Source organism: Aspergillus pseudotamarii (genome assembly GCF_009193445.1).
Source record: "Aspergillus pseudotamarii strain CBS 117625 unplaced genomic scaffold BDV38scaffold_48, whole genome shotgun sequence".
Lineage (NCBI taxonomy): Eukaryota > Fungi > Ascomycota > Eurotiomycetes > Eurotiales > Aspergillaceae > Aspergillus > Aspergillus pseudotamarii.
The window spans coordinates 209,975-228,921 of record NW_022475062.1 but is presented as its reverse complement, the minus strand read 5'-3'; the positions used below and the strand labels follow the sequence as shown (position 1 = coordinate 228,921).

Below are 18,947 nucleotides of genomic sequence, written 5' to 3'. Positions count from 1 at the left end.
CCTCTTTTCCGACCATTGCTGTTCTGGATTCCGGGGTAGCATTGATGATGGGTTAACTAAATGGGGCAATTGGCTTTTTGAGATGCTCCAGTCTTTGGCTTAGCAAGCTACAGCTTCCCCTCCTCACTTATCCTACTGGATGCTCTTGCCTTTCATGTTTGTCAATTGGTCTTCGGCCTCTTCGTGAATCCCGAGTGCTAGGGAAACAGCTTGACCGACGTTTGTCTCCAACCCGCCACGATTTCCGACCGGTCGCATAAATTCTGACCGTCTCCTCCGAAAACTATCTCCCGATAAGCTACTCTTTCCAACCTTCCAGTCCTTCATATACTCATACCTCTCACCCTTTCTTCTACCACTTTCTCATATTCACCATGGCTGCTACGAAGCTCAAAATTGGCTGTGCTGGCCTCGGTCGCATGGGCAAGCGCCATGCCCTCAACTTCCTCCAGCGAACTCCCCGTGCCGAGCTGGTCGCCGCTAGCTCCCCTGACGATGCTGAGCATGAATGGGCTAAGGTCCATCTTGAACCATATGGTGTGAAATTATACAAGAACTACGATGACATGCTCCGCCACGAAGGTCTGGAAGCCGTGGTCGTTGCGTCGGCCACCGCCGTTCATGCTGAACAAGCCATCAAGGCTATCGATGCTGAGAAGCACGTTCTGTGCGAAAAGCCTTTGTCAACCAGTGTCGAGATCGTAGGTAACCCCTGACTTCTTTGCTCTTTTGCCCATCAAGCTAGTGGTTAGGGGGCTAACCATCCTTTTCCTAGTCCCAATCCGTCCTCGACGCTGCTGCCAAGAAGCCTCATCTCAAGGTGATGTGCGGGTTCTCCCGTCGCTTCGACGCCTCATACCGGGATGCATTCAACAAGATGAGCGCCGGCTCAATTGGCGCGCCTTCAGTTATGCGTAGTCAGACCTGTGACAAGCTGGACCCTAGTGGGTTCTTTGTCGCCTATGCCCAGTTCTCCGGTGGTATCTTCGTTGACTGCTCGATCCACGATATCGACCTTGCCCTCTGGTTCTTCGGTCAAGAAAGCAAAGTCAAGTCTGTGTCTGCCGTCGGTATCACGGCCGTTGAGCCGGACCTGCGCAAGCACAACGACCGCGACAATGCTGTTGGCTTGGTCGAGTTTCACAACGGCAAGATCGCCTACTTCTACGCTTCTCGTATGATGGCCGCCGGTCAAGAAGATACTACCGAAGTCATCGGCACCCAGGGCAAGCTGGCCGTCAACACACAGCCAGCCCTAAACCTCGTCAACATCTACGACAGCACTGGTATCCGTCGGGAGATCCCTCAGCACTACTACGACCGCTTCGAGTATGCCTTCGTAACCGAGGCCAACGAGTTCACCGCTTGCTGCCTCGAGGACACCCCTGTCCCACTCCAACTTGACGGTGCTGTCCAGGCCGTCCGCATTGGAGCTGCGCTCCAGGAGTCGCTTATCACCGGCGAGAAGATCTTCTTCGATGAAGAGGGTAACCGGGTGGACAAGTCTCGGCTATAGATGTATGCTTAACGACTTAATATAGATCACGTCACTTAATGATTATCAAATGAAGAGCAGTATTGGAGTATAGAAATACAGGATTTAAGACTTCAGATCTTTCCGGTTACATTCTTAACTACGTATCATCCTGAATACCCTCAGTAAGCTAACCCATCCCACGCCATATCTCTAAGTGATCCTAAATGACCCCATTCAACGGTAAATTGAGTAATAAAAGATTCTCCATGATCCTACCTCTCTAGGATATATCCAGAACCCCTCCATCCCCTCATAACTAACTAAACCCCGAAGAATTATATAATAAAAACTAGTGCACGTGTATTATTTACACTAGTTTATGCAGCTATTACCCAAAAAAGCCACGGGCACAGTCCACAGTTTAATTTTTCACAATGTAACCCATCCCGAGACATTGATTTGTGGAATGGGGGTAGATCGCCGACATACCCCGGGAACCCGTTTCCGAGTACAAGGTTTGCCGCCAAGAGTTCGCGCTGCATTGATGTATCATAGATAAGCTATTGTTAGCAAGAGAGGTCTGGCAAGGGTTTTGGAGCGAAAATAACTTGTTGTAGACTTGAGTGGAATAATGATGTTGAAGAATGTATATGGGAACTTTTGTATCTTTGTATGAAGCACTACGGTGAAGATAATTTTGATATTGTGAGCTGGATACTTTGGGGAATGGGTATTTTTGAATGAATTGGTCCCTGTTTAATTTTACAGGGCTATGTAGTAATTCATTAGAGGTTCGTGAATCATCGCTTTAGAAAAAAAAAAATTGCAAGAACAAAAATGATATATCCGAAACAAAAGAAACAAGGGGTTCTAAATTCAAGACATTCCGAGCGCTAAAACATCTACCACTTGATGACCTTCTTGGGGAAGAACTCGTCGATGAGTTCGAGATAGTATGGCTGCGATAGGGGTTAGCTAGTGTTCATTTGGTTCTAGAAGGGTAGGGAGAGAGGACGTACCTTGAGCTCGTCGACGGTGGGAACGTCGTCGCTCTTGCTGTACAGGTCGTAGGGGTTGAAGGCCTTGACGGCCTTGAGCATCTCCTTGTCGTGGTCGTTCATCAACTCTTGGTATGCGCCGGCGTTGTGCCAGGGGTAGAAGGAGTGGTAACGGATGATAGCCAGGGCCTCGTCGGGGAGAGTGGACTGTTCCTTCACGACGTGGTAGAGGTACTCATCGTGACCCCAGGAGAGCATGACCTTGTCCAGGCCACAGCCGGGGCTGTAGATACCGTACTTGGTGCCGTAGACTTCGTGACCGTAATCGGGGTTCTCCTTGAAGGATTCGGTGCCGTAGATGATGCGGTCATCGAAAGCAAGGCCAACGGGGAAGGTGTCACCGACGACGTCCCACTGGCCTTGGGCGTCGAAGAAGTAGAGCAGCTTGCCCAGGTCATGGATGAGACCGGTGAGCTGCATCCAGCGGGGCTTGCCATCGCGGCGGATGGCCTCGGCGGACTGAAGAAGGTGCTCGATCTGAGAGAGGCTGGTGTCGGGGTCGGACTCGTCAATGAGGGTGTTGAGCTTCTCCATAGCCTCCCAGATGGTCATCTCGGCGCGGGTCTTGGAGTGGAAGGCGTGGCGGGCCTTCAGGTTGTACGCGACAGTCTGCTTGGTGTGCTGCTCCTTGTAGAAGTTCTTGACACGATCGCAGGCGTCCTCGTATTGACGGAACTTGGTCTTGTCCTTGTTCTTGTCGAATTCAGACTCGGCATAGATGTCCTTGTCGTCTTGCTTAATGTTCTGCTTGAGGACGTTGACGGTGTCGATGGCGTCGGAGGTCTCCTCGAGGGCCTGTCCATCACGCTTGGTGTTGAACACCGGGGTCTCTGGGGCGACAGCAACTGGGGCCATTATGAATGAAAAATATGTGTTTGATTTTTGATATTCCTTTTTAATTCTCTCGAATATATTGGATCAACACTGATCTGGGTATCAAAGGATGCTGCTGGAGAGAAAAAGAATTCCAGGAAGACGCAGACGTATATATAAAGGGAAGAACACTATAGGGAGATCCTCGTGATCTACTAGAAAAATTCAGTATCCGACTAAACCCCCAATCGAATAAGCCCTAACACCCTACGCCCCAGAATCCGACGGTGTGGTGGCGCCATTGTGATGTCCTCGTTGTGTGAAGATCGGATTCTGGCTTCCGCACTATCAAGATAGATTCTGGAAATCTTCTCCACAACTGCATGACGCGGGGGGAGAATCTGAGGTACGGATCTGCAGCCAACCAGAGACAAGTTGTTACTAGCGGAGAGCTGCCGTCTTGACTGTGGGGAGGATTGAGGCACTCAAGGATTCTGGTTTCCGAAGGCCGAGAACATTGGCCGCCGGGGCAGATTTCTCTTCTGGTATGCCACATTTACCCTCGATTGCCCTTTTGGTCGCGCCTGATGTCACTGCATTTCCCCTTGAAGCAATAAATGTCAATCAACATCATGCTCAATGGCCAGTGCCTGCTGACCCCAAACGTTGATCTGCCGGTTGAAACAACTAAGTTTTTCACCACATGGGAAGAACCATCGGATTTCTAATACAGAACTGCCATCTTCGCATTACTGTGTACTGGACAGTTCTAGATGTGGAACCCCATGAATTGACCAACCTGGGTATAGGGTATTGGTTTCGTCTGGAAAGAGAAACGGTTTCCGATGGTTGCATATGCACGGTCATCCTGGCTCCCTGTGACGCTTTCCGGTCGGATTTAATCTGTTCGAGTAGTGAGTTGATGAGATAGACAATCAGAATACTTTGTTTTTTCTACAGAAAATGAAGACATTGATACTTTTAGAATGATTAGACACTCACCAGTATGGAGAGAAGAAAGGTATGGAATTTGAACCGCTCGCGTGAAGATGGCCCGAGGGAGCGATGTGATTGATGGAACTTCGGGGCAAATTCCACTGGACGGGACAATTGACGGCGCGATCCCCGAGATGTGTTGATAATTAAATCTCTCTTCTACCCCTCTACCCCTCACCCCTCGTCTTCTTCTTCTTCTTCTTCTTCTTCTTCTTCTTCTTAGTATTTGTTTGTCCTTTTTCCCTCAAGTCAATTCGTAACTTTACTCATTCCTCCCGGTTTCCTACAATCTCTATAACAGATCTATCTCCAATTACACACATACTACTACACCATGGCCGTAGCCGACACTCGATTCAAGCTCAACACTGGAGCAGAGATCCCTGCATTGGGTCTCGGTATGTGAAATTCCAATTCGACACATTGCAGCAATGGTCGTGCTAATTGAGCAGGTACCTGGCAATCTGCCCCCGGTGAGGTTGAGAAGGCTGTCAGCCACGCCATTTCGGTGGGATACAGACATATCGATGGCGCTTTCTGCTACCAGAACGAAGAGGAGGTCGGAAAGGGAATTAAGGAAGCCCTGGCCTCTGGAAAGGTGAAGCGGGAGGATCTATTTGTTACCACCAAGCTGTGGTGCACTTACCACAGCCGGGTGGAAGAGGCTCTGGACCAGAGTCTGAAGAACTTGGGCTTGGACTACATCGATCTGTACTTGATGCACTGGCCACTGGCTATGAACCCTAAGGGTTAGCTCTGCCCCTTTTCTTGCCAATCCGATGCTCTAGATCTAACGGTTGGTTAGGAAACCACCCTCTCTTCCCTAAGCATGAGGATGGCTCCCGAGACATCGTTCACTCGCACTCTCACGTCGAAACATGGAAGAACATGGAGAAGCTCCTCTCGACAAAGAAGGTCAAGGCCATCGGTGTCTCTAACTACAGCGTGCGTTATCTGGAGCAATTGCTTCCTCAGGCTACCGTGGTCCCTGCAGTCAACCAGATTGAGAACCACCCCTCTCTCCCACAGCAAGAGATCGTCGACTACTGCAAGGAGAAGGGTATCCATATCACCGCCTACAGCCCTCTGGGAAGCACTGGTAGCCCGCTATTCACAGCCGAACCTATTGTGGAGGTCGCAAAGAGCAAGGGAGTTACAGTTACCCCCGCCACGGTTCTTCTCAGCTGGCACAGTATGTTATAATCATTCCTTCCAACATTCTCCTCTCTTAAGCTCGATGAAATCCTCTGACCAAAGAATGTAGTTGCCCGTGGTTCCTCCGTTCTCGCCAAGTCCGTTACACCCTCTCGTATTGAGGCCAACCGCCAGTTAGTTCACCTTGACGAGAAGGACATGGCCACCATTGCCAAATACACCGACGACCTTGCAGCCAGGAAAGCCTTCCATCGCTACGTCTACCCTCCCTTCGGTGTCGACTTCGGATTCCCCGACAAGTCATAAACTGTCCGGAGTCTACCCACCAAGCATCTCCTAGCACATATGACCACCGAATGCGGAAAGCAGGGCTTTCCATCCGCCCTGTCATACCTCCACTATCATGGATGGACAGGGCAAAAATCTCAGTGAACCATTAGGCTCGTGATTACCTTATAAAAAGGGTGTTATGTACCCTTTAGGGTGAGTGTGGACGATTTGAGTGAGTCTTGTATAACAGCCTGGGGAGCCTGGAAAAATAGTTTTGATTCTTTAAATTTGTTTATAGATAGACGACATATATCCCTCATGAATCATGTTTCAGGAAGCTTCTCCTGCTTGAGTCGGTTGCTTTTGCTTAGAACTATCTCTAGCGCATATGTTATGATTAATTCCAGTATGGTAACTGTAGACCGAAGTGGCTTGATTGCATTGCTCCTATGGTATATTCCAGTTTGTATTATATACCTTTTCTGAGGTGTTATTATAAAGTTCATGTTGTTACCCAGATTATACATTTCCTTATTATCAATCTTACAGGTTCAATGTTAGTATACTAGCTGTATTATGAAATTTAGAACATATCTTAAACTTAAACTTTCTGTTTGATGCTAATTCTGTGAATAAATAATATCTTACGCTGTATCACTTTCATGTTACCAGCTTATGAAGCAGAATAGCTCTGGTATCAACTTCACGTTCCCTGACTAGCTAGTGACATGTTCCCACGTCGGTGTCAGCTTTCTCATTGATTCATGCATGAATACATTAATAATTAAACACAAAAGATTGTCAAGGCGACCCTGCAGCCTTTATTGTGGTATTTTTAGAAGTGACGGAAGGTTGGTGGCTCTGCTACTATACTAGGCGCATAAAACAAAGGAAGCTTTCAGGGGGCGGAAGCACGGCCATCGTGATCTAAAAACTTCAATATTCTTGTAAAAACACAAGACATAGACATGTTAGTTTACCGCCTCTAGGGCCACGTGAGTATTCTGCCCATATCCTCCATTAAATTGTTCCTTCATTCATGACTGTCATCCTGTCAACTACCCAACTGCCATCTTGATCATTATCTTGTGCATTACTGTGCATTAGAGTGCAGACGTCTCTTAACTGAGTTATCTAAGCACAGTGAGCTCGGGTGGGTGGGAGGGCTTTATGTAGGAGAATACATCGTTCTCTTACCTCTTGCGCTTGTGCTTCTTATGCTTCTTGACCACACGTTTGACTCTGGGTGTCGCGATCGTCTCCTCCACAACAGCCAGACCAATCCACTCCCTGTTGAGAGTAATAGCTGGACCCTGCGCTTCTGTAACAGTGACCGTCTCTCGATATCCCAGCTCTCGAACCTCTTCGGTAGCACTTAGCTCGTCTTTGACACCCTGTTTCGCAAGGGCTCGAAGGGCTTGCAGGCGGCGTGTCTCACGCTCCACAACTACCGCCTGGGCGAGGTCACTCGATAAGATATCTTGCGCTTCCATGACCCCGAACATCTGTTCTAACAGCTTGTACGGAAGGTAGATCAACATCGCAGAGGGCGCCTCGTCCTCTCGGTTCGGGTTTTCTCCCTGGCGAGACGCAAACGATCGAGGTCTAGTGATCACTGGACCAAGGGCACCCTGCAGGCTTTCTGGGATTCGATTCGGCAGAGTCTTACTCTGCGCCTTGGTGTACAGTGTGAAGTCCTTGCCCATGTGCCTGGTGACGAACTGCAGAGCCGAACTAACTAGCCGTGGAGCCCATCTTTGCAGCTCTTCTGCTGCGTCGTAATCTCCAGTCTTGTCCATTGGAGCAGTTTGGTCGAGGGCAACAACCGGTCTTGTCGTGCAAACTCCGAAATAGAGAACGCATTCGACTATTTCCCAGTCGATCAGCTCAATGGCTAGCCTGATACCCGTTTCGATGATTGCCTCTTGTTGAAAGAAGGCCCCCGATGCAGCATAGCACAGGGCGAAGTCTGCCATGGCCGCCGTGAGTGAGAATTGTATTTTTCCCACATTGTTCTCCGAGTATCCATAGGTGGACAGAGTCGCCAATCTGAGCTGTCCTGCTGTCAGAAGTGGCTTCCCATACAAATGTTGCAGCGCATATTCAAAGCCTTTGATCATACAGAAGTTCTCATTTCCAACGGCGACAATCTCATTGGTACGCTCTTTCTGAATTGTCGACATTAAGACATCGGCCATGAAACTGCTACGGCTGATCACCACTTTATGTGTTTTGAAGACTATGGGCATGAAGATATCTTTGGAGGATCTCAATATTATCTGGGAGTCGGAAAACTCACTCGCTTCTAAGCAGTGAAGCAAGTGTTCAGAGACTGGATCGATTCTATGAGGAAGTATCTCGGTCGCGATGGTATGGTGTTCGGATGAAGCTATAGGAGACGCATGATTAGTGCTAAAACGGCGGAATGATCGAATTCATGAGACAGCCTCACCTCCACTGCTACCCACACCAACATCCACTACATTCGTTTCCTTATTCTCTTGCTCTGAGGACCGTCTAAAGCCATCTGATGGCACCTTTAAGGCATGTTCACGGAAATAAGAAGATTCAGAAGCAAAGACGCATTTGCAGCAATCTCCCGAGTGATGAGCACAGCAACAGGACCACCTGGGTGGACAGTTGCAGTCAATAGTGGGCTCATGCACGCAACAACTGAAATTAAATTGACACATATTTCGACCGTGCAAGTGACAAATGATAGGGCCGGTTTCATCATAAATCGAAGAAGACCCATTCTGCTCTTCATGTTCTTCCCCTTTCTGGCTTGAGGGACGAACTGTATGACTCGAGGATGTATCTATACTAGACGCCTCAATAGAACCACCAGCAAGGCTACTATCACTGGGTGGAGCCTCATCAACAACAGGTTGAGAGCTCATAGTCGTGTTCTTAGGGAATGGCTGTTGCGTGTTGCCGGTATTGACCTCACCGCTATCCAGAGACAGGTCAATGGTCTTTCCTTTTTTTGCTTCCTCTTCCTTCATTTTCTTTTGTTCTTTCAATTGCTTCTTCTTCAATCTTCTCTTCTCTTTCTTTCGAGCTTGTTGGGCCTTCTGTCGCTCAGAAGAACCATCCGCTTGTGTCTTTACCGTCTTAAACGCAGGCCCTGATGATCTAGCTCTACAAAAAGACCGCACATCTTCAGAGCTAAGACCTACACGCATGATTTCAAAGACGGAATCAAAAGACATGACAGCAGACGGCAACTCGGAGGTGCAGAAGGAGCTTCTTCTCTCCGGGTCTGTCATGTTCTCTCTTTGTCTTCAATATCTAATCAAAAACTGAGAAATGCAAGGAATGGATGAATCGTGATATCTGCTCGAGAAACTCCGATAAAAGATTGTGAAGGGGGTTCAGGGTTGAGATGGTGCAAATATGGATGGAGCAACGTGTGGAGGGAACATACAAAAGGGGGGACGACTTATGTTGTTTTTCCACTGTAGTTTTCCTTTATGTGCGTTTCCTTGACGATTATGTTGATTTTCTTTCAGAAATCACAATCTTTGGTGAATTTTCTGAAGAGCTCTTGTTGATTACAGTTTACTGAGTACATTTGAGATAAGCTTAAAGCTGGCTTCCTAATTATTTGCAGAGTAGCATTTTGCTCAATGAACTGTATTATCTGCTCTTATTGTAAAAGCAGAGCATAGAGATTTATAGTATACATACACAGCCATATATGCAAACATCAATACTTCTTTAGTATCACACCATATCAAAAACAGTTTAAGGGGTCATGTACACGTGATACGTCTTTAACAACAACAAACATAAAGATATTTAGTAAAAATTAATATTCAGTGAAAAATAGTAATGAGTATAATGTAATAACATGTGTGGCCTTTTCTGTCTTTGCCCAAATCAGTGAAAGTGCGCGCAGTATACTCTAGTAATATGCCAAACGCAATCAGTTCAATAAGGACAAACGAAAACCTCCCTCAATATTTGAACTTAGAATAATAATCTTCAAAGCTGCGGTAGTCTTCACAAGTGAATTTCACACAAATAAGGATAACTAAACTGGCTAGTCCTATATCTACGGATAGAAGGTATTGTACATTTAGATCAGCTTTTATTGACCTATCTAGATATTTTGTAATGATGCATAGAAGATAAGGAAATGCTATGGTAGAAAGAAAGAATAAGGCTCAGATATCAAAGTCAAATGAAAGACAGTCCTGTCCGCTCAACATAACGCAGTTGGTATATCATCATGAGCAAAAATGGTAATCAAAAGAAGGTATCTAAAGTTGACATAAAATGCAAAGAGAGAATGATCGGAAAAGTCGAGTAATCCATGTAACCCAGTGGGAGTGGAAGGTAATCTGAGAAGAAAAGTAGGAAAGTAGTAAGAGAGAAAGAGAGAGATAGAGATAGAGAGATAGTTTAGCCGCTATGCGACTATTATTTAAAACATGCCCCCCTCCATGGGGGCTTGAGGTGGTGGATAGGCTGGCATAGCTGGTGGAGGGCCAGTCATAAGCTGATGTCTCGCTTTGGCATTCAGATCTCCTCCTTCGCTGGAAGTTTTGCGCAGCCTGCTTCGGGTCCTAGGTCGTCTTTCACCCTCGTCGGAGAAGGTGCTATATTCTTCCACAACACTATTGGCTGTCGATGGGGCCGTCGATGGGGCTATCGATGGGGCGTACTGAGATGGAGCGTATTGTGATTCGTACTTATCGCCTCTAATCGCACCAAGGATGGTTTGGGTGGTGGTTTGGCGGCGGCGGCGTGGGTTCATAGGAGGAACTGGAGGTGTTGTCATGCCATTGGTCAAGCTCGCTCCAGGTGGGAGACCGACAGTTGGAACGTTCGAGGTGGTGGACACGAAAGTGGGCTCAGAGATCTGGTATTTATCCACGGGGCGCTTCTGAAGGCCACCGTTATGCCCGGGAGCTCGCTGAGGGAGGCTGGTTGTCGAAGTAGATGCCGAGCTAGAAGACGGATCAGGAGAGATGTCGTACAACGGCGGAGTAGCATTAGCAGAGTAAGGGGCGATAGGTGAAGGTCGCGGCGGGGCACTGATCATCTGTGGGTTAAGCGCAGCCGGATGGAGTGGTCGTTCAACAAAGCTTGGTGTTCCAGATCGACTGCCGCTGCGATACCTTCCAGATGCAGCAGATGAGCACCGATCGTACATAAATGCATCATTGACCTCCACAGATGGGCGGGCGGATGAAGCAACAGATGTCAGGCCGCGCTGATCAAGGTCTTGGAATGCGGACTGTTCATACGGATCAGACTCCTCTAAAGTTCCAAGATCATCTCTCTCCCGGCGAGTGCGACTCTTAGAGCGGCCAGAAGCGTCGGAGGTCGAGCGATCCCGCCTGGACCTAAAACTTGAATGCGGTGATGCTCCACGGCTGCGGCTCGACTCGCGGGAGTCTTCTTGGCTGCTGCGGCCAAACATGCGAGACCGTATGGAACGCTCTGAGGAAACATGGGGAGAGCTTGAGTTGGAGTGCTTTCCAAAGCTGAACGACGGCCGTTCTTCATCCTCGCGCCATTGGTCATCTGATGCCAACGCTGGAGTAGAAGCGTTGCCTAGGCCGAGCATCTTCGGATTTCTTTGTTCTTGTCTACCGAACAAGTTGTGCTTTCCAGACTTACTCTTTAGCAGGGAAAATGCATTTCCAGGCTTGACTTGAGTATAATCAGGGGTCTGGCGGCCCGATACAGGGCTAGCTGGTCTGCTTTCATACTCGGCCATGCCCTTTAACTTCTCCTGCACCTTTCTCCGTCTTTCCGCCAGTTCGTTCTCGAACTCTTCGCGTTCTCTTTGTGTGTCGGTGCTTGCTTGACGCCTGTGTCTTGCCACTAGCTCGCCTTGCCAGGAAGAGCCGTTGAGAAGCTCCGACGGGTCGACATTTCTTCGGGGTATTTCATGCTCCTGTGAAACAGAATCATCTGTGTCCGACTCCTTCATAAGAGTTTCTTTGTCCTTCTCGTCATCTATCAGCTTTGGTGGTAGACCAGGTGAGGGCGGTGGGAAGATGGACGATTTGTCACTGTCGTGCCGCAAGTGGGTACGAACTAAGCCACTCAGGCCCAAACCTGATGGTCCCAAGGTGGGAGAATCGGGCTTCTCAGGAACGGCATTCCCGTCATTGGCTGACCTTTCAGTAGTATCGTTTTCGGCTATGGGTTTCAAATCTCCCAAGTCCGAAAACCGCACTTCAGGCAAGGGGTTTTGTTCTGCTTGTGTTCCTTCACCTGTGGTTGTAAATGGCTTTTGTGGTGTTTCGGACCGAAGTGCTGGATGCACAAAGTCGTCTGCTATTACTCCATTGGCCAACTCAAGCACAGCCTCGGCCTCTTCATCTTCAGAATCACTAGGGCTCATGTTGGCGAAGAAAGTACCGTTGATGTTTCGGCGAGGAGATTCATAGACACTTGGGGCAGCGGATCGACTACCTGGGCGTTGGGCTTCGCTATAGTGTGAGGTCGCAGAACCAGCTCGTGGCCGGTAGCTTGTGTTTGAGAGACCTCTAGGACGTCCAGTATTTTCATGGGAAATAGCCCGTCCAGGAGGTGGAGGCCGCGACAATGGCGGCGTGCTCCGTCCCTCGTGCATCTGAAGCTGACGTTGACTAAACTGGCTCTCATCGTACGGGGTTCTAGGCTTGTTGAACAGTCCCAAGGCTGTAGCTTTGCCGTGGTCTTCCGGCTGGAGAGCAGCCATCAATGGGGCACCTTCCTCACGTTCGCTAGCTGGAGGGCTTAGTGGAGGGAGCCCACCCTGGGGAGCTTCTTGGGGCCTGGGTTGTTTGACATTGATTTCGCCAAGTTGCTGCGTAGGCGATCTTGACGGCGGTGCCGGACTAGTAGGGCGACGTGTGGTAATTGCCGGCTCAGCTAGCGGAAGCCTTTGTATCCTATCGCGCAGGCTAGTGGCGCTTCTAGAGTAGCTCCGGTTGAGGCGAGGCATGTCCGGAGTTCCTGCTCGTTGACGGCTAAGGCTCTCCAACCGATGTAGTGTAGAATTTTGCTGGTTTTGGACAGATTGTGCCAGGCCCTGGCCGTATAGACGCCGTGATTTGACAGAGCCGCGCTCTGGAGCCATCGCAGGTACGGATGGTTTGGAGAATGGCGCTGGACTCTCCTGGGACGGCGAGCCTGCGAATGACTGCTCGTCGATGGAACTAGCTGCTGTTGACGTACGGCCATTGGCAGTTGGGCCCGAGGCGGTTGAGGAAAACGTGGTTCTCTTAGCGGAAATGCTAGACAGAGCGTCTTCTGACTCCGCAGCAGAAGTATCTTGGTGGAATTCCTCGGCTGCAGCACGTTCTTCCTTCTCTCTCAGCCTCAGCCGTTGGAAAGCGGACAAGGACAAATCATGGTCATAGATCGCTCGGCCTCCCATTTGTCCCGCATCCGTCGCGACGGATGCAGTTGACGATGCCTTGGCGGGAATCTTGTAGACTTTTTGGCGCCCGCCAAACAGGTTGTTTCCTTCGGCTCGGCGAGCTCTACTCATAATGCTCTCTTTCTGTGAGCGGTCGTCGTCGGTACCATAACCATCGCCCGCCGAGGCGAATGAGTCACGACCAAGGTTAAAAGACGGCCGACTACCATCTGTCGATACCTCATCGATATCTGTGAGCAGGTTTGGGTTGTGGCCGAAGAGATTCAATCGGGAGGCGCGCTTAGGAAACAAGACACTATCGTCACATGCCTTGCCGATAATTGAGGCCGGGTCGTCTTGTTCCCTCAACATGCTAAACCGCGCCGATAATTTTGGCATGAGTAAGCTCGTGCGGAAGTCATCGTTCGATGGTAAGGCATTCGATAGGTCGAGTTCGGGCTTCTCCTCGGGCTCATCCTTCTTGCTTCGTTTGGACAACTTAGAGGTGAGTAAGTTGTGGGTGTTTTCGATAGCTTCCACATCCTCCTTCGTCTTCTCCTTCTTGGTCTTGCGGAATCGATTCATGGCGATGTTTATTAAGGGGACAATGCGAAACTAAGGGCAATTCGAAGCTGATGGGATGGGCAGTTGCATAGATGGTCGACCAAATGTCGTATCGATGGTTCTTGGGGGATTGCCACGTAAAGGGGTTACAGATCAGATCGGTGCATGTATTCTGCTGCTACTAGGTCAATCTTACGAGTCAGAATCATATGTCACTAGCAACTATAGGCCGTCGCCCCAAGAGGGCTGCATGAATCGATCAATCAGATTCGGCGACTTACTGATAAAGGCCGAAACACGAGTAGTCCGAAGGTTCATAAACGGCAAGCGATAAACGAGCGGCTTTATAATGTAGATCAATCCGCCGGATAGAACGAGTGAGAGTATCAAAACGTTCGAGTCATGGGCTCATCCCCTAGAGTGACGAAGCTGCTCCGCAGAGCGCCAAGGAACCGCGGCGTGGTTCGACGATGAAATGCCAATAGTGGGCGTGACTTGCAGAGTTGACAAGGAATTGATCAAGAGTGCGAGAGGCTGGCCTTAAGATATCAGATAATATCAGTCGGGTTGGAGACACCAAGCGTCTGCATGAAATGGTAGAATGTGGCTGTAGTATAGACGAGCTGGCGCGGAATGCCAAAATAGATTTGAGTTGACGTCCGAAGAACGAATGCTTGCCGTCGTTGAGAATGAATGGCTGGGTATGTAGAGAGCGGAACCACCAACTAAGGTGTTAAGCAGAATGTTGAACAATCCAGAGGGACCAACGGTGGAAAACGAAGGACGATGTGGCCTCGAAACAGAGGAAGTAAAAAGGCGACGCGAGAGGAAAGAAAAATAAAGCTAATGAATGGATGGATGAAAAGGAAGGGATCTGGATTTGATCGTCGGGGGAATGAGTCTCTATTCTTTTTTTTTATTATTAATTTTGGTTTTCGATTTTGGTTTTTTTTTTTTTTTTTTTTTTTTTTTTTTTTTTTTTTTTTTTTTTTTTTTATTATAATATTTTTTTTTTCTTACATCGGGACAAGGACATGAGCTGTACGGAGGACAGCTGAGTCGGGAATTGGTGCCTTAGACCAGTCCCTGTGGAGTGTTCCTAACTAGTAACTTACTCCGTATAGTACTTACTTAACTTACCTACTACTTACTCGGAGGAACAGTCCAGAGCGAACGAAGTGGTTCGAATTATTGGATCCAATGGGGCCGCCAATAAACTCTTGAAAGACGATCGACACTTTTAATTCTGATGATATTTTATTAAATGCCACTATTAATGGTCGGGAGGATCCTGCCCGGTTTCCAATGATTGTTTAGCGAGAAATCCATACACCAATGAAGAAAAAAGAAAGGGAACAATCGAGAACTGATGGCATTGCCACCTTCGATACGTCGATATTCAGAAGATGGTGAGGATTTCTCTTTAACCCCTCTCGAGTATACTAGTCAGGGTAAAAAATAAAACCGAGAAATAATAAGCTGTCATAGAAACCATGGTTGTCGTTCGGTTACCGTACGGTACCTCGGACCCAATGCCCCTTGCAGGCCCCACTGGCGAACCACGAATCGGATCCAGCAGCAGGTACCAGGATCATTTCGGGTACCATACTGTAGTAGTAGTACGACAACTAGTAGTAGCTCGGTATGGTTATGAAGGGAGTCCTGGCGACACAAGCCTAGGACAAGCCCTGGTTTGACATATACTTACTCCTGTGCAGTCACGCCGTAGGAGTCTTAAGTAAGTACCTATCTTAAGTTGCTCCTTTGTTGTGACTTTCCTTCCTTCCTGGTCATTAGACTTATGCTCGAATTCAAGCGAATTACAATGCTCGTGTCTTCCATCTGTTAGTGTAGGTCGTTCGATCTCTCGTATCACGGGATGTGGATCGATCTGGGCTAAGGTCTGAGCCACAAGATGCCGTTGGCGTTCACAGGACCATGGAATCGGTTGGTATAGGGCCTGCCCAAGGCGGAGAGTGGTCAAAGGAAGGAGGGGTGCTCGCTTGCGGTCGATCAATTATCGATATACAATCCCTTGAAGGGAGTACGTTCGAGAGTCCTACATGGGAAGAAAGGAGGTGCAACGGATAGACTGAGTCGATCAGCTGAGTTCTAGCGAGATAATTCATCAATGGTTTCAATAATTATGACCTGTCGCTTTGATGATACGCTCCTAGCGCTAAATGAGTTCCGGAAATTTGGACGAGCGGGGACGATCATCTCATTGCCGTGTCTCATCATTACTTGATTAATCTTAGGATCGAAGCCTGGCTAATGCATGGGTTCTTTCTCTTTCTCCATCGCTAAATGAATCTTGCAAGCCTCATTGTACTTGCAATCAAGTTTTGTGTAGGTAATGGAAGACGTCATCTTGACATATGCATTCGACCTTTTTATTTTATTTTTTATCATTTTACTTCCAAGTATGGGGTACATTGGAAGCGGGAACTTAGTTGGATAGTCAGAGTATATCGGAGCACCTTCTTTGTTTTGATAGCGTGTAAGCGCAATACCTACAGAAATACCCGGTGTTAATCTCCGGCTTACGATCCTGGGCGACACGAGATTATGTGAGCAATTAAAGGCTACTAAGGGCCGGGAAGCTCGGGGCGTGTATGAAGTACTATCCATACTATATCGGATTCGATCTGGTTCGAGGTTCACGACAATGACTCCTCAAGCTGAAAGATATTGTTGTTGTGCGTTGGCTCTTTCTCGTAAATTCCAAACCAGATATAGGAAGGATCGCTGGTGTATGGGGAAATCAATAACGTCCCGATTCTACAAGCCAAGTCGCCTACAGCCATGGAAGGGCTTTTTATCTAAAAGCCCTTGAAGACGGCAAATTTCCAAATCGAGTCGTGACACCCACCAGACTCCACGAAACCAACCAGTGTACCTTATTACAGTAACAGCCCTAGGGTCATCGACAAGCCACATCAGCAAGAAAGGATTGGAAAGTATTAGAGAGCCAAGAAAGACTGAGTCAGCGAAAAAGCAAAGAACCAAAAGAGAGAAAGAAAAAAGAAAATTTGAAACGGGAAAATAAAAAAAAAAAAAATAAAAAAATAAAAGATAAAATATGGAGATTTGACCCGTACTTACCGGTGGGCCGGGGCAAGAGGGATATTACGGAGTAATCGTTGGCAGGAAGAGGCTTTTCTTCACTAACCAAGCCTTGACTAGTACCAGTGGACTTTACGCACTAGTAGTAGTGACAGGAAACAGTCACAACAGTCACTCTGCTAGAATACAGAGTAGTTGACTGACTGGCAGCCGTTGAGATTACCTAAAAGAGAATTAGCCGTGATGAACTCAACCCTTAAGTTTTCTGTCCTACCAGTTCAAAGTCGGACAGACACCCATTTCAGCTATTATAGCACCGACCAACAGAGATCCAGGAAACCTCATTAGGTGTCATTCCTGAACTGAATCGTACTACCTCGACAATATGGCCCCTCCGCTTATCTGAGGGGTGATTTGTGGGCGATGAAATGATGGTTGCAGAATCAACATGCAGCTAAGACGATTAGCTTAATCGCGCACTGGCTGGCATTTGAAGTCATGGATCCGGTTTCACTCTACCCACCTAATAGTACATATTTTATACAGCTTCAATCAACTCTCTACTATTGTCATATATTATTGGTCAATGCGTGTCTCATTGCTTCTTTGCTTTTTTTTTTTTCCTTTTCCCGGGATGTTTCGTCAGCTTTCATACGCAGAGCTAATCTATCTGGAAAACGATATACCCAGCCGGATAAGCATAATACAGCAGATCTATGAGCCTCTCTATTTATATACGCGATTAATCTATCTCGCCTTGGGGGCTCTTCTCTAGCCCACAGTTGTGCCTGTGACACTGCGAAACATGCCGAGTATGACAAGAATGACCATCCGCCCATACAAGCTAAGCTCGATCAAACTGTCCTGAAAGACGAAACACAACATACTTTCTCAATTTTTTTCTGCCTCCTATCAACCTCATTCTCCAGGCACTACTCCCGTAGTACTTCATAAAACCTATCACCAATATCTACATGAAAACTAGGCTCGATAGTAATTTCAAATGTCTCCACTCAGAACTTAGGAAGATTATGCAAGATTAGGCAAGGTCACCCACCATGGCCGTACACAGTGGTTCCCAAAGTCAAAGCTACTAAGCATAACATAATGTCCATCTGACAGGAGGATATGCATGTTGTTCTCTGTACGTACCCCTCAAACCGACCGCATCAAGTTCTGTCATGCCATTCCCCGCCCCCTTCGCAGCAAAACACATGTGCATTCCATTGGACTGGCACGTCTATTCCAACCATTCTTGGCTGAGGCTTGTCAACACCGCAGCAGTCAAGGAACACTTTCCGAATTGTTTTCGGTGGCTGGATGTAACAGCGGATGCAACCCATCCCTGTCTGTGTAGCGAGACGGGTATCGATTTCCGAGCCCTACCGGGATAATAGGCGTCTGGTAGATGGCGATATGAGAGATTTACATGGGTCGGACCGATGTCAAAACAACACAAATAAATAAACACTTAACATGATCGACTTATGATGGTGCCATTGATGTCTCACGTGCTCGGGATATAGGCATTCGGTTGGGGGGTTTGTATCGGGTCATGCATATGGATATAGTATCCTCCTACCCGAGGTACAGAAGATCAGAGCCAGGTCTCGTTTCATCCTGCTTCACCCGGCACCCATGGTAATGTTTATGCATATCGCGTCTTTCCTGTGGCTCGGGACGGAACTGTCAAAGATCATGGTGGAGCTTGCTGCACGAGCGTCATGTATCCTTGAAAAAGCCATTGTCTTGAAAAGAGGGGAAGCAAGTAACCGTAAGCAAACAGATGTATGTACGATGTGAGTGACAACCTCGCAAGATTAATCTCTGAGCAACACGAATTGCTGAACCAGTCATGATAGCGATATATTTAGAAAGACATGCTCCTAATCAAACTACGCATACTGACTAAATCTTAGTAGTCCGCCTGTCATGGGTAGTCTCGGGCTGTGACGGAGCACCTAACAGTTCTAGTTTTGTTCTCTTGGCCCTATCCCAAGCTTACCGCCTCTTCAGTAATCCTTTAGTCTTTAGATCATGAACAAACCAAGCCTCACCACCGCGGGGCCACCCTCAAGAACGTGCCGATGAAACAGACGGTGAAGGCCGTGAGGCTATATACCACCGTACCTACATTTTTAGTGCAATACAGCACAGTAGCGGTGATTCCGTGAGGGGTTGC

At 47.9% G+C, this 18,947-nt stretch overlaps 5 protein-coding genes across 5 annotated transcripts; 2 read left to right on the top strand and 3 right to left on the bottom strand.

Annotated features, from left to right (window-relative positions):
• Positions 1 to 374: 374 nt before the first annotated feature.
• BDV38DRAFT_294959 (putative NAD binding Rossmann fold oxidoreductase) lies at positions 375 to 1,516 on the top strand (the record flags this gene model as incomplete). The annotated part of the gene is made up of 2 exons (XM_032062618.1): positions 375 to 701; positions 776 to 1,516. 2 exons carry the CDS (start codon positions 375 to 377, stop codon positions 1,514 to 1,516), a joined length of 1,068 nt encoding a protein of 355 aa, XP_031911054.1.
• Positions 1,517 to 2,345: 829 nt separating this feature from the next.
• BDV38DRAFT_253595 (inositol oxygenase) lies at positions 2,346 to 3,427 on the bottom strand. The gene is made up of 2 exons (XM_032055253.1): positions 2,497 to 3,427; positions 2,346 to 2,436 (listed from the first exon to the last, which is right to left on the bottom strand). The coding sequence occupies exons 1-2, from the start codon at positions 3,388 to 3,390 to the stop codon at positions 2,380 to 2,382; spliced, it is 951 nt and encodes a 316-aa protein (XP_031911053.1). The 5' UTR covers positions 3,391 to 3,427; the 3' UTR covers positions 2,346 to 2,379.
• Positions 3,428 to 4,579: 1,152 nt separating this feature from the next.
• Positions 4,580 to 6,211, top strand: BDV38DRAFT_253594 (putative glycerol dehydrogenase). The gene is made up of 4 exons (XM_032055252.1): positions 4,580 to 4,742; positions 4,797 to 5,093; positions 5,150 to 5,536; positions 5,609 to 6,211. The coding sequence occupies exons 1-4, from the start codon at positions 4,679 to 4,681 to the stop codon at positions 5,803 to 5,805; spliced, it is 945 nt and encodes a 314-aa protein (XP_031911052.1). The 5' UTR covers positions 4,580 to 4,678; the 3' UTR covers positions 5,806 to 6,211.
• A 751-nt stretch (positions 6,212 to 6,962) lies between these two features.
• Positions 6,963 to 9,038, bottom strand: BDV38DRAFT_285371 (uncharacterized protein; the record flags this gene model as incomplete). Its single annotated transcript, XM_032060476.1, has 2 exons — positions 6,963 to 8,158; positions 8,222 to 9,038. The coding sequence occupies 2 exons, from the start codon at positions 9,036 to 9,038 to the stop codon at positions 6,963 to 6,965; spliced, it is 2,013 nt and encodes a 670-aa protein (XP_031911051.1).
• A 1,160-nt stretch (positions 9,039 to 10,198) lies between these two features.
• BDV38DRAFT_285370 (uncharacterized protein) lies at positions 10,199 to 13,720 on the bottom strand (the record flags this gene model as incomplete). Its single annotated transcript, XM_032060475.1, has 1 exon — positions 10,199 to 13,720. The coding sequence occupies one exon, from the start codon at positions 13,718 to 13,720 to the stop codon at positions 10,199 to 10,201; it is 3,522 nt and encodes a 1,173-aa protein (XP_031911050.1).
• Positions 13,721 to 18,947: the final 5,227 nt, after the last annotated feature.

Excerpts from the sequence above, each read along its gene's own strand:
- BDV38DRAFT_253594 (XM_032055252.1), top strand. The coding sequence starts at position 4,679 with ATGGCCGTAGCCGACACTCGATTCAAGCTCAACACTGGAGCAGAGATC. Across the intron at positions 4,743-4,796 it reads GATCCCTGCATTGGGTCTCG|GTACCTGGCAATCTGCCCCC; the intron begins GTATGTGAAATT and ends CTAATTGAGCAG. Across the intron at positions 5,537-5,608 it reads GGTTCTTCTCAGCTGGCACA|TTGCCCGTGGTTCCTCCGTT; the intron begins GTATGTTATAAT and ends CAAAGAATGTAG.
- BDV38DRAFT_253595 (XM_032055253.1), bottom strand. The coding sequence starts at position 3,390 with ATGGCCCCAGTTGCTGTCGCCCCAGAGACCCCGGTGTTCAACACCAAG. Across the intron at positions 2,437-2,496 it reads CCACCGTCGACGAGCTCAAG|CCATACTATCTCGAACTCAT; the intron begins GTACGTCCTCTC and ends CCCCTATCGCAG.